At 41.7% G+C, this 13,620-nt stretch overlaps 1 protein-coding gene across 1 annotated transcript; it reads right to left on the bottom strand.

Moving 5' to 3' along the window:
* Window positions 1-2,300: 2,300 nt before the first annotated feature.
* s100v2 (S100 calcium binding protein V2) lies at window positions 2,301-13,026 on the bottom strand. The gene is made up of 3 exons (XM_079287453.1): window positions 12,874-13,026; window positions 5,738-5,869; window positions 2,301-3,303 (listed from the first exon to the last, which is right to left on the bottom strand). The coding sequence occupies exons 1-3, from the start codon at window positions 12,880-12,882 to the stop codon at window positions 3,136-3,138; spliced, it is 309 nt and encodes a 102-aa protein (XP_079143579.1). The 5' UTR covers window positions 12,883-13,026; the 3' UTR covers window positions 2,301-3,135.
* Window positions 13,027-13,620: the final 594 nt, after the last annotated feature.

Below are 13,620 nucleotides of genomic sequence, written 5' to 3'. Positions count from 1 at the left end.
CTTTGGAGAATTCCACCAAGGTCTGACCTACTACACCCTGATCCTGGAGACCCTGGAAAGTGGCCAACTTATAGTGACAGAAATACCAAGTCAAAACTCATGAGTATAATCAACACAAGAGTAGATTTGTGGTTGAGAGAATCTCAGATTTTGTCTCAATTGTGTCAAATTATCACTGACTGCTGGAATCCTGTTTTTCATGTACTGTGTTCCATTAATCAGACAGTACCTGCTTGTGTTGGAAGTACTTGTCTCATTAAGGAGGCTTTCCCAGTTTATTCGACTCAGGCAGACAGTTTAACTTTCGGTCATGACACATTTGAGACAGAAATGATGTCTAACCCACAACATACGACCTTTGGGGAAGGAGGTTACACTAAAAACAGCCACCAGATTATAGTTATTATGGAAGAGGACCCTGTAGTGATTGAGGCAGCCACTTACCTCTTCAAGAGGCATCTCACTGTATCAACTTTGCTGAGGTACCACAAGGGGGCGCTACATATGCTGAGTGGAAGCCATTCCTTTTCTACTACAAATCATGATGTCCTACTGGTTGGCCACAGCAGCAATGGTGCCAATGGAACAATCCAGCTAGCCGCTTATGGCCCAGAAGAACTTGCCAGATTTGTGTCAACCTTAACTGACAGCATTTTTGGTCATCTTGGCACAATCCACCTCATCAGCTGCAACCTTGGAAATGACCTGCACTTCATGTTTCAGCTGCTACAAGTTCTTCGGTCTCTCAGTGTGGAAACTCAGCTACACCTATACAACTCTTTCCTGTCTGTTAGTTCTGCTGGAGACATAATGACTAGGACTGACAGAGTCTGGAGGTCCCATGACCACAGCAAAAGCGTTATTGCTGAACTAGACCAAAGAGGTGAGCTGCTTATAAAAGTGGAACTTGGCTGTGCAGGGCCAGTGTTTTCTAATTATGAAGGAAATGTTTTGTATCTTCAGACACTGGAGTGGCCAAGTCACCCTCAAATGTTCGTTCCAATGGAACTGCGCAAAAAGTACCCTTCTATAGATTGCCTGGAGGGGCTTACTTGGAGCTTGTTCTTTGAGGAGAATGAAAGAAGGCGTGCTCCTGATTATGTCCCAGATGAAAGACTCCAGAAAGCAATTTGGCTTACAGAGCAAGGACCAGAAGAAAACAACATTGTCTTGAAGCATATCATGAACATTAATGATCTACTTGTGGAGATACGATACAATGCCAAAGAGGAAGTTGCATCAGACCTTTACTACGTTCTCAATGAATGCATTTACAAAGTACACAGGAAAAATTTTAATGTAAGTCTGGCAGGCAAGTTCATGAACACTCGCAATCAAGCTGAAATTGAATCTTTCCGTCAGAATTTCAGTGAGAAGCTGGGTGAGTTTTCCCTGCTGCAGCTGAGACAGGGTCTCAAAGCATCCAAATTCAATGACTTCTGTCGCCAGACTTTCCAGTTCCAGCAGTGTAACTACAACTGTGAGAGATGGGGTCGTTACTTCATGGCTGCAGTGTTTTCATCATCTGTGTGTAATTTCAGAACCTTCTCGCTTTTCCTTATGAGTGTCATAGGTTGTGAAGTAGGCCGCTCACGAGGGACTGACAGCCCCCTGTGCACAGCGTTTGTTGGAGTTGACCACCCCATGGTGACTGACCAACCCTGGCCTGAGCATCTGCGACGAGGATTCTACGGCTGTACTGTTGACAACTATGAAATGGCACCGCAGAACAGACAAATTTGGTTAGATCAGGTTGTTGCAAAGGAAAATGCCCTGTACATCAAATCGAAACAGCTGATGAATGCTGTCGGCCATGATGCGCAAACTGAGCTGGAAATCTTTGGGAGGGTTAAAGTTATGAATAAGTATGTGTTCTCATCTTATCTTGAATACTTTCGAGGTACACCAGAAGGAAAGAAACTCAAGAGGGGATGTACTCCCTTTCCATGAGAATTTAAATCCATAATGCTTGAGTAATGTTGGATTACAGTCGTTCATCTCATTGTGTTTTTGTTGAATAGTTATTAGTATTCTTCTATGCAGAAAGGTTTGACACAGATGTTGTATTCTGCCTGACACTGATATGATACTGCAATATAGTGCTGCATAGTCTACTTCTATTGCTTCAGCTTTCTGGTACTGCTTCATATTTGACTGTCTAAAGAGATAAGCGAGTGGGAATGATCCTGATAATGTACTTAAAGCAATAAAACATAACTGTTACAGCAGATCCCTCACTTTTTCATAAAGTGTGAGGAATTTCTTTCTTATAAATCAGTAAATGATTAAACAATATCAAATTGCATGTTTGTATGTTTATTACATCATTTTTCTTAAGGTGTCACACAGGTCAGAATACAGAGAATTACAAAATATAAATACATAGAAAATGAACAGTGGATGCAGGATCGCACAGTGTAAATCATTACTTGTAGAAAGGTACACAATTTGAGGTGTTTCACCACATGATTGCGAAGTCAAACATACTGAAATTTAGAATCTATCCAAGGTACACGTTTGTGTTTTGTTACTGACACACAAGGTCAAATTCAGATGTCACTGTTGTTAGACCATTAAACAAGCACTTCTTTTGACGCTTAAAGACACGTTTATATCGATGACAAGGCGTACGACCAGGTATACTGTCAGAGTGTTATGTTGATGTGGACAGTTTGATTGCCTATAATAACATGTGCAGTGTGTAGAATAAAATACACACTGCAAGTACTTCATTCATGATTACCAAATGGCTAGAAATTGATGTTATCTGGCACTACGTATGAAGATAATTATACTATATTATTGTTTGAAAGTTCAAATTGTAGTTAAAAAATAAAGCAACATGCAGAGTGTAAATACCAATACTAGACTGAATATGCACTTTAATTGGTGCAAACGATGCTGGGCAGTATACTGGCAGAAGTGTGATGTGGAAACCTGTCAGATAAGAGATCATATTATTGAATAAAAAAAAAAGAAAACTGTAATGTTCGAGTCACAAATTTTGTAATTTTTGTACTATACTTTGTATTCTGTCCGACACCTGATTAGGAGTGATGTGCATATTGTTACTTTTTTTTGTTAAACTCCAGGGTGGAAACTCAGAGCTGATCTGTTGGGCTGAGAGTTTGCTCTTCACTGGAGGATGCAGCCGCATGTGGAGCCCGCCTGGCCTTTGAGGACGCCGTGCTGTGAGGTGGCTACTGACTGGATTAAGTTCCAGAAATGCTTGAAACTGATGCCCTCACCGTCACCTACACCCATCTTCCGCAGGATCTCACCGAACCCCTGGTCTGTGCCGACCTGTTTTGTCATCATGGGCAAAGTAAAAACAGGCAGAAATGATTTGTGTGTTCACTGTGAAAGTGAAGGCACTAACCAAATCTTTACTCCCACAATAAAGGATCACTCCACTTCTCACATTGTACTCACCAAAGTTTCAAATCTGACATTTGGGAACATGGTGACATTGCTAAAGAGAAGTTGGATGAGGCAAGAAACAGGAGTTTTCGCCAGACTAACCCCACCCAGACTTCAGACACCAAAAACACAAGATATTGTCTCCATATTTGATGATCTAAAGGCAGTTTGAAAACCTTTCCCACATTTCCAGAAATGTAATTCTGGTGGAAAAACACGAAATACATTTCTTTCAATGGTAGTTATGGTGTGTAGAAATTCACCACAGATCGTTAAAACCCCACAGTGAACTAAAGGTTAGAGAAGCAAGCTTGAGACTGGAAGTTCGCATGTTTGATTCCCGTAGAGGCAGGATATAATAATAGTAAGAATAATAATAATATTCCCTCATTGCACAGGAAAACTAAACTGTAATGGGTTTACAATGGACAATTGTATGTATATATGAAAGTCAAATCATGGTCATCATTCAAGGGCACAAGTCCTGCATCGGATGCTCTTGACATTTTAGTGCAAAGCATTTGAATTATTACATATTGTGTTATATATGCATAGCGACTACCCTCTACTTGTTGAAACCCAGCTATTGCAATTTAATTTCTGGAGCCAGGTGACGTATGTGAACCTTTCGTCAGCAACAAACCTCCCTCTTTTAAAACCAATGTCCCCCAACTCTGCAGACTGTGGACATGGAAGTAGTGAAGTAGCTGTTACCCTTTCAATTAGCCTGTGAATAGCTTATGCCAATTGTTATCTTAGCATACACATATCCTGACCAGCCGGCAACCTCCGGCCAACACTGAAGTGTCTTAAAACTTGCATTCTCTCTACCAGCAGGAGGCAACTCCTGTAGCAAAAACAAATCTGGTTGTATGGACATCTGTCTATGAGAAAATAACCCTACATCTCACTTGTAAACATTGTAAACATGAGTTTATGGTCTCAATCTCTAGTTCCAAGTCTTCTTCATTACAGCATGATGTTCATTTAGTAAATAATGGTCCATTAAGAGTCAAATAGACCATAAAGCAGGGGATACTTTAGGGCGGGGCTACCTTGTGATTGACAGGTTGGACCCGCTACCAGAGCCATATACGGCGTCGCTACTCGACCGTATTCCAAATATATAATGTCCGTTCATCTATTGCAAAAATGCCAAGATTGCGACGGCCATATTGGCAGACTTGAGGCTTCAAAACGGCAGTCCACAAACCAATAAGTGACGTCATGACGACTACGTCCACTTCTTATATACAAACTATCATCCCGACCTTACTTGAGAACTCAAATTTACAAACGTTTATATTGTATTTTGCCACTATAACAGACCCTTTACAGCACTTGCCTCACCCTAACCATACTAATTAGCATGCTAGTGATTAACCTTAGCAATTAGCCTAAGCTAATGGAAAGCGTAAGCGTTTTTATTTTCTGTAACTGTAGCAGCAGCTGAGTTAGAGAAACACGACACGGGTGTGCCCCGCACATGTTGATATTTTTTTGAATTTCTAGAGGCATTTTTTTAAAGGGAAAAAAAAGAAGTGTAAACTCACACTGCGATGCATCGCAACATGTGCTTCAAAAACAGCCCAGACGATCAAATGTAAATAACAGGGAAAAGATGATACAATGCAGACATCAAGCTGTGGTTCTTGCTCTGTTGTTGAATGAGGAGGGGGAAATGATATGGTTCATTGTAATTAAAAAACGCTAACATCAACTTTTCATCTGCCTTTGTCCCTTTCTACCACATCTACCGGCATCAAAACAAAAAGGCAGTGGTGAAGTAGTAAAGCCCGCCTCTTGCTCGATTTGATTGGCTGCCTGGGCCAAGTGTGACATTGATGAGTTGCGACTCTGCGCCTGGCGTTGAAAAGTTGAGAATATTTATATTTTAATCGTGACCCAGTTTCAAAACCTAACATCCATATACAACATAATCCACTTCTCTATCCCCATATATACAGTAGCTATTTCATTTGCGACAAACAGACATTACACAGACATAAGGTATTTATGCAAGCCACAAATATTGGGGCCATTTTTCAACCCTAAAGGGATGTTGACATTCAAATAACACATTTTCAGAGGTATACTAACAAGCCTTGATGGTGAATGAAATCAAAACTTAGATGATGTTAACTGAGCCTCTATAATCTATAGGTTGTATATGTGTGTATGAGGCCTGTGGGACTCTGCTGGTGAAATTGTCTTTGAGTGAGGTGAGTAATGTGAGGTGTAATGCCAGACCCAACTGCTGTAGTCAATAGCAGGTCCAGCTGAGAGTGAAGCACATGGACACTGCCAGCAGTTTTACCTTGACCAGATTAGGCATCTGGGAGGACAAAAGACCCTTGAATTCATCGGTTTTCAGAGTTGGACCTTTGTCAGCTGAAGCAGAGTGGAACTGGGTGACCAGCGTGTCGATGGCCTTCTCCAGGTCTGAATGCTGGGGAGAAGAAACGGTAGGAAGACAAATTAAATAGGATGGTCAACATACCTAGATCTGGGGATTTTGATCACAAATGAATGAGAATGCAAAAATTCTTCGAACCTAAAGGACAAAAACATAATTTTGTATTGTCTTCAAAAACCACCTATTGAGCATTCTGATCTGCTACGTTGCTATGGATAAAGCTTGGCTAGGCAATTTGGGAAAAACCAGCAAGAGTAAACTAGAATTTGAAAGTATCCAACAACAAAAAAAATCCTGGCCCCTCCCTTCAGCAGCACGTGTACTGACAAAAACTGAGAAAATAGATCATATTAGCTTCTCTGCACTGGCTCTCTGTAAAATCTAGAATAGAATTTAAAATACTTCTCTCCTCATTGTGAGGGTCAAAGGACAGAGGATGTCTTTTGCTGTACAGACTGTAAAGCCCTTTGAGAGAAATTGGTGATACAATTTAATTGACTTTCTTTCAAAAAACGTATTTATTCAAGTTTATCACCAAAAACTGTTTTACAAGATTGCATTTGAACACACCATGATAGCATCTTAATTTGCCTTTGCCCGATTGTCATTTGTACTGACTAGAGCTTGAATGCACCATGCAAGTGAAAGCACATTGCGCTGAGCAGCATGCCTGGGAATGAATTGCAATAAAATACGTGTCTGATTAAGTTCTTTGTTACAAATGTTTCTGAGGGTGTTTCTACACAGCTTATTCAGAACTTGCTGTTGTGACACATGTGCTGCGTGTGGCTGTGAGGTTACCGTTTGTGCCGATGTGTGCCGAAATACAATTGTTATTCATTTGTAAATGTGATCAGCAAAATATCAGAAATATGACTGATTGGTCGACCAGTTGAAAACCGACCGGATCAACAGCAGATCCATTAGTTATTAGTACATCTCTAGGATCTACCGGTTAGCATAGTGTAGTAAAAGATTATACTTTTGGGAACTAAAGGAGCGTGTTTGGGTTATCAGCATTTAAGAAACTGAATTGTTGACATCAATAGAATTATTAATGTATGTAACAATTATTAATGATTATTAATAACAACGGGGCACCACCCTGCGAACAGGGACCAATAACCAAACGATAAACTAAGTCTCATAATTAGTAGTCACTCATAATGTCAATAGTCTGCGTATGACTATACATTCAGTGACAGTGAAGGTTTAAGTTCGTACACAAAGCTACTACATACAGTTTTCATTACACACATATGCACAAGTAATCACAGACGACTGCTCCTTAAAGTATAACAGAGTTTATTAAATCAAAATAATAAATGATCAAATCAATTAATATTGCAACCAACAAACGTTATCATACAATTTTATATGCCTAATACCTAAAGAATGAATAAAATGGATGAGGGTGTATGTCTGTCTGTCTGTGTGTGTGTGTATGTGTGTGTGTGGGTCTGTGGGTGAAAAGGAAGGGGGGTCTTACAGCTATTGCTAAAGACTACAAAGATGGCGGCGTCGAGTGACGCGGGCCAAAAGGGGAGGGGCCTTAAGATACTACAGCTGAACTACCACCAGATGGTGGAGTCGAGTGACTCGGGGTGGGACTGCTGTATGTAATCACGTGTGCCGATGCACACATGTGTTGTGAGGCGATCGTTTGAACGGGGTTTCCCCAGGGGCAGAGATAGGAGCTGTGTGTGTTCGAGTTACGGAAAACACGAGGAATAAAAGGGGAGAGAGAGGAATCAGAGTTTCTGTGTGCGATGTCGCGTTGTAGTGAAAATGAGGATCGGCGATCGTATCTCACACAAGTTGCCGTTGTCGCTTCGCGAACTGACGACACTTATGCCCGATAGTCGCGTTTCCACACTTCACTCACAGAATCGATTCAAGGAAATAGAGCAAGAACAAAAATGAAATCAAATAATCCCAAAAGCAACAGTCAAACAGTTAATACACAATGCAACAGAACTTCTCTGGTCCGTAATGATTGCGTAAATACCTCCGTATAATGCGAAAGTGTCTTACCACAAACAGAATACGGGAATGCACCATAGAGCAGATTTTCTGATCCGCGAGGGATTGAGCAATAGTAACTTAAACACACAAAAACACGGGAATATCAACATATAAATGAATGGCCTGAATTAAATTTACGTTAATTTAAGCTAAGCTATGCACAGATACCAAGAATCTTACTTGTCGATGCTTCGTTGCAACGTTGAAGTGTTCGTGGGGAAGTTGTTCCTTTTTCCTCGTCAGGAAGGGGGGTCAGGGGGAGCTTTCAGCGCGGCCTTGTAGCGGGCGCTGTGTGTCGCACGGCTTTTGCTGGTGAGGCTTCGGTCCGTTGCCGTGGCTCTGGAGCAAACGCAGACGTGATCAATCCTCGCTGCAGGGGGGATGATCTAACTTCGGCTGACGGCGTGTCTGCGCGTCTTACCGGGAATCCTCGGTCACGAGAGGAGCGAGGTTTCGTCGGGCTCCTCTGTGCCGGTTTGTGTGCACAAAAGAAAAAGAAAAGCAAAAAGCTGAGAACGGATCGCTGAAGCGGATTCGTTATCGTGGGCTGAGTGGGCCTTTACTCAGAGGGGAACACGGGTGTTTCGTCCAGCGAAATGGCTTGTGACCTGTCAGGGTTTGAGGAGGGGAGAAGGGCCGCTACTTCTTTCGTGGCCAGCGTCGCGCTGGATCTTCGGTGGCCTGGACGGGGGTCCGAGCGAAGAGAGTGTTGTGTGCTCCCTGTCTCAACCGAGGTCGAAGGGGAAAAGCATTGAGGTGTGTACTGCAGGCGGTTTTGTAGAACAGTGGTTGAACCACAGGGGTCCTGGGGTCTCTTGGCTCTCGGCCAATGAGATTGCAGCGGTGCATTCAGGTGACTTCAGGAACCATAGTTTTTTTGGGGGGGGGGGGGGGGGGGGAGGAATTCACACCCTTGTGTGAAATTCCTTTGCTCTCATCAAACTACAAATCAGGATGAAACCTTTGCTTGAAAAAGTGAAGGCCTGATTCTCTTTGTCCACAGCACATGTTTAAGCCATTTGGTCAGACCCCAACAATACCGTACAGCAAATTCCTACCGATGTACTTTCTATACCCTCTATGCCTTCCAATCCTATATTATAGTAAAAGAAGAAAGTTCAGATGGCACGCTGTAATATAAATTAACTGTCCTTTTATTGCAAAAGTTTTTAAGAAAGCAATATAATAAAGCCTTGAAGGGTAAAAGTGGATGAATCAGGTTGAAGAATAACCACCGTCAGGGATGTTCTAGTAAAACGAACATACCCGCAAGGAGGCAGGGATCATTTCCCCAGTCAACACTTGTGAGGAATTTAAGTTTTAAAGCGCTCCTAATGATGGATATTATGTGATATAGTATATATTTACTCAGGAAGTTTTAAACCAAGGAGTGTGTTTGAGTGTCTGTGTGATCAGGTTAAGGAATGTGCTGAGAGCGGGGGTTGGGAAGTGGCTGGGTGAGGTATTAAGATCAGAACAACAGGTCAAGGGCTAAGGAGGGGCTTATTGGGTTTCAGCTAATCATTGAGCTGATCGATATGTAATGTGAGACTTTGGGGGGGAAAAGGAGATGCAAATCCCCGGAGATCCTCAGACCTCCTCCTGACCATGGGGCAGACACAACTGTCTGTTGCGTTTTTATGTTTGTTGGATAATAAGTCCATTACGATTTTGACTTAAACCTGCTGTAGTGTTTTGGAGGCGATTGAGAACACATGGCTGCAGGGGGGGAGTTTGAGCAGAAGTAGAGCAAACCAAAGGTCAAGAAGGGGCTATTTGAGTGTGAGGACAGGGTTTTGAGGGAAAGCATTTCAAAGTCTTGAATGACAATAGTAAAAAAGCTCCTTAGTTAGCGAGCTACTTGCATTAGCCAAAGCAACAGTTAGCTTGTTTTAGCAGCCCTGAAGGACTTTATAGCTAATGGCAAAATGGATTTGGACTTCAGTAGCAACAATAGCAATAACTTGTAATAGCTTGTTACATGCACAGTGTCTTTTCAAAATGAACTTCCGTCTTCACAGACAGTTTAGTACTCAGGTTCAGGAAAAGAGCTTGGTTGACGTTAACTTGATTGACAAACAACTCATAGGAAGTTAGGTTTAGGCAACAAAAACCACTTGGTTAGCTTTAGGAAAAGAGCGTGGGACTATCGTCTGACGTAACAAAATGTCATTGTTTACTTCTAGATTTGCACGGGAAATGAAGCGGTCTCTTGGACAAAAGTCCTGTTTTGTATGAAGCTTGTACAGTTGCAGAGCTATTGAACAAAAACCATATATATTTTAATAAGGCCATTACCGTGATCCGCCCTTTTTTTGATCTACCTGCATTTATGTAGTTAGCTATCGCTATCTTTTTAAAGCCTGTAAACTGTTGTTTATAAGTGTCTTAAGTTTTATAAGCAAAATAACAATCCACCACAAGGTCCATTTAGTATGATATGGAGCTTTCAATCCTATCACACAAACTTCTTCAACAAAATGGACATTTAATTGCCTTTTTGTAGTTATTTTACTGTTGCTATTTCCATCATTCAGTATTGCAATTTACAAAGTATTACGACTGTTTAAACCAGTATTCATTTATTTTTTTGGCCACTTGGAGGAATCATACGAACCTAAACACTGCATAATATCAACCTATACTAAGTAAGTTCATAAGTTAAATATGATAAATTTGTTGTACACTTGCAGCAGTACAGAGCAACATGATCATTCATTTGGAGTAGTGTTTGTGTCCACAAGATCAATGTCGGTCTAATTTCACTCTCTTTAAGGTCTGTTTTTGGCCTCTGGGAGTCCTGTCTCTTCAGCTGCTAAATGGTCCACTCAGTTAACCAGCTAGTCTCTAACTGTGTCTGTCTGCTGCTGAGCAGGTAGTTTGCTTCTAAAACTATAACTATCAGCTAAAAGACAAATAGCTGAGAATTCTCTGCAACATCTTTCACATTACAAACAGTCATTTGATTCAGTGTTAATTTCAATGTGGCTTAGAGCAGCGATACAGAAGGTTGTCTCACTATAGTTATTCAGTGCATGTGGGCCAACTGCTTTGTCAAAACCACACCCTTTCTGACTGATGTACACAAGCTGCTGCAAGCCCACTTCACCTCAACAGAAACTATCCCACAGTGTCTGAGTGCACCAATGCCCTGACTGAGGAAAAGGCAACGTGCTTACTGTAGAACACTTCTATATATTCACCTACTTAAAGGTTATATTACACCAAAGATACCACAGTTGTCTCTGCAATACAAGCAGGAGGCTTAGTATATTTAATGACAGAAATTATTATATTGGAAAGTTGAGCTGTGGAGAAGCATTTTGTGATTTAGTTACAATGAGAACAACTGAAGACAAACTGTTTTTGTAAGTGCTCATTTCCACACCCAATTCCCTACATTTCTTTCCAGATCACTGTTCATTGGTAACTATACACATCAATAGAGTTGAGGTTGTTTGGGGGCTATAAAATAAAATGTAAGCAAGTTCGAAAGCATTCTCCTGACCACAGGCTCCAGTGCAACATTGTTTGCTCTCATAAGTGACACAACAGCTCATATGTCACTGTAGTGTATTATTGGGACACGGTGGCCCCTCCCTACTGAACATCTATGGACTTTATGTGAACATCCGGATTCAGAATCAGCTTTATTGGCCAGGTTTGAGTAGGGTTGTGTACCGAAACTCGGTGCCAACATGGCACCGGTTCCTACACGTCCGGTATCTACCGGACCGAAACGCAACGAAGATTTCGGTGCCTGAGCCGATTGAAATACTTTTTTGACACTACTCTGATGACTCCGTCCTGGCAGCAGGACTCGGTCCTCCGCTCCTCACTCATAGTATTATTACAACGGGGTACTTAGCGCTGCCGCTCATAAGCACAACAACACAGGCACCCGAAAGCTTCTTCTTCTTCTTCTTCTTCTTCTTCGAGACCAACTGGCGGTTGGCAAACGACGAATTGGCACATTACCGCCACTAACTGGTAAAATAAAATAAGTCATGAGATGTCGTATTTTGCCAGAGAAGGAAAATATGCTCATATTTCTGCAAAAATAATTGCTGAAGTTTGAAGCTGTAGTGTGTGTACAGTGTGTGTGTGTTTTGTATTTATTTATATTTATTTAAGTATACTGTTAACAGTTAACATATTGTTCATCGTTAAAATGTTTGACGCTGTAGTTTGAAGCCAAGTGTTTTGTATTTATTTATATTTACAGTATACTTTAAACAGTTAATATATTGTTCAATTTGAAGAAAAAAGTATCGTTTTAGCACCGGTATCGGAAAAAGCCCAAACGATACCCAACCCTAGGTTTGAGCAGGCTACACCCACTAGGAATTTGTCTCCGATGTTTCTGTTGCTCTCAATGTACTTACACAGAAATACATAATAGGTTATTATTAACTTATCATTTGTCGATTAATCAAGGACGAATATGTAACAGAATGAGACAGGTCCCATAATAGAGAGGAAGCCATGCTGCATTGTACAATGGACACGGACAGGTGGATGAACTCTACCTGGGCCCTAATTAGCACAGAGACCCGCCCTTGATGAATAAATATTATAGTCAAAGCTACACACACTCTCCGTAATATATGTTGTTCATAATCAACTGTAATATACAGATGAACGATGCTTCTAGTATGTGTACTTGTTCTAAATGAATCACGGGACTAACTGCCTGAGTGGCGCTTCTTCTCAGGGAGGGGCAGCTAGCAGCACACGGCTCTAAAGAAGAAGTGTACGAGTTCCGTTTAGTCAAACACGAGCCGTTAAACTCGACCTATCTGGGGAAATTCCTCCGCAGTCACTTTTCCCCGCCTGGCGTGAAATGTCTTAATTAAGCAGGAACCCGTTCTTTAAGACTCGTTCCGCTCCGTTTTTTCGACCATCTACCGAACGAACTAACTGTAAAGTTTCAAAAGTCAACATTACTAAACTGTGTCGAGCTTAACTCAGGTTTAAGTTGTTAGTTTTAGAGCTCTTGTGTTGTTTCTTACCTGAGACATGTCGACTGCGAGTTTCTCTGCTCACTTTTCTTCTTGCTGTGTGTCTCGCTGCGTTGCTGCTTGTGTCGGTGGAGTGTTTCCAGCAGACAGACAGTCAGCCTGGCAGCGTTCCTGGATCCTCCCTCTGCACGAGGGAACAGCCAGGAAGAAGGAGCAGCAGCCGAGGCGCCACCTTCCAGCTATCGTCACTTATACGTGATACAATGATCCTATTCCCTAACGTGTGTGTGTGTGTGTGTGTGTGTGTGTGTGTGTGTGTGTGTGCGTGTGTGTGTTTAGTGGTTTGGACAAACGACTTGTTGAACTATAACCCTGGATCAAGGATGTGTTGGGATATTCCAGTGAGGCGCAGCTCACATTCAACAGACAACTCATTCCACATCTGGAAGCCTTTAGTAAAAGTCGGACGCAGTTGTTTTGCGCAATAACTGCCTGCAAGTTGAGGCTGGTATTCTACTTTTCCTCCAGACTGTCACAGTGTTAACCTCTTCACCGCCAACCGTCAATGCGACACCAGCTTCTTTCGATTATTGACCTTTCTATGCAGACTTTATGTGAGGCTGTTATGTTGTTGGGAACGTTTTAAATAAAATCAGTCTTCTGAAACTATGATGATTATTTTGCCCACCCCGCCTTCTCATCCAGATCATCGAGTGTCTGACTGGAAAGGGAAAAGCCACACCCAGTCAAAGAAGCTAAAATGGATTGTTTCAGTGTGAGACCATCAGCCAATCATTT

This window comes from Melanostigma gelatinosum (assembly GCF_949748355.1).
Source record: "Melanostigma gelatinosum genome assembly, chromosome: 17".
Classification (NCBI taxonomy): domain Eukaryota; kingdom Metazoa; phylum Chordata; class Actinopteri; order Perciformes; family Zoarcidae; genus Melanostigma; species Melanostigma gelatinosum.
Note: the sequence above shows the minus strand (reverse complement) of the source record. Positions and strands in the feature narration are given on the sequence as shown.

What these genes read in the sequence shown, in the direction of transcription:
- s100v2 (XM_079287453.1), bottom strand. An exon ending in AGATGCCTAATCTGGTCAAG is followed by an intron (nt 3,304 to 5,737) that starts GTAAAACTGCTG and finishes ATGACAAAACAG; the next exon opens with GTCGGCACAGACCAGGGGTT.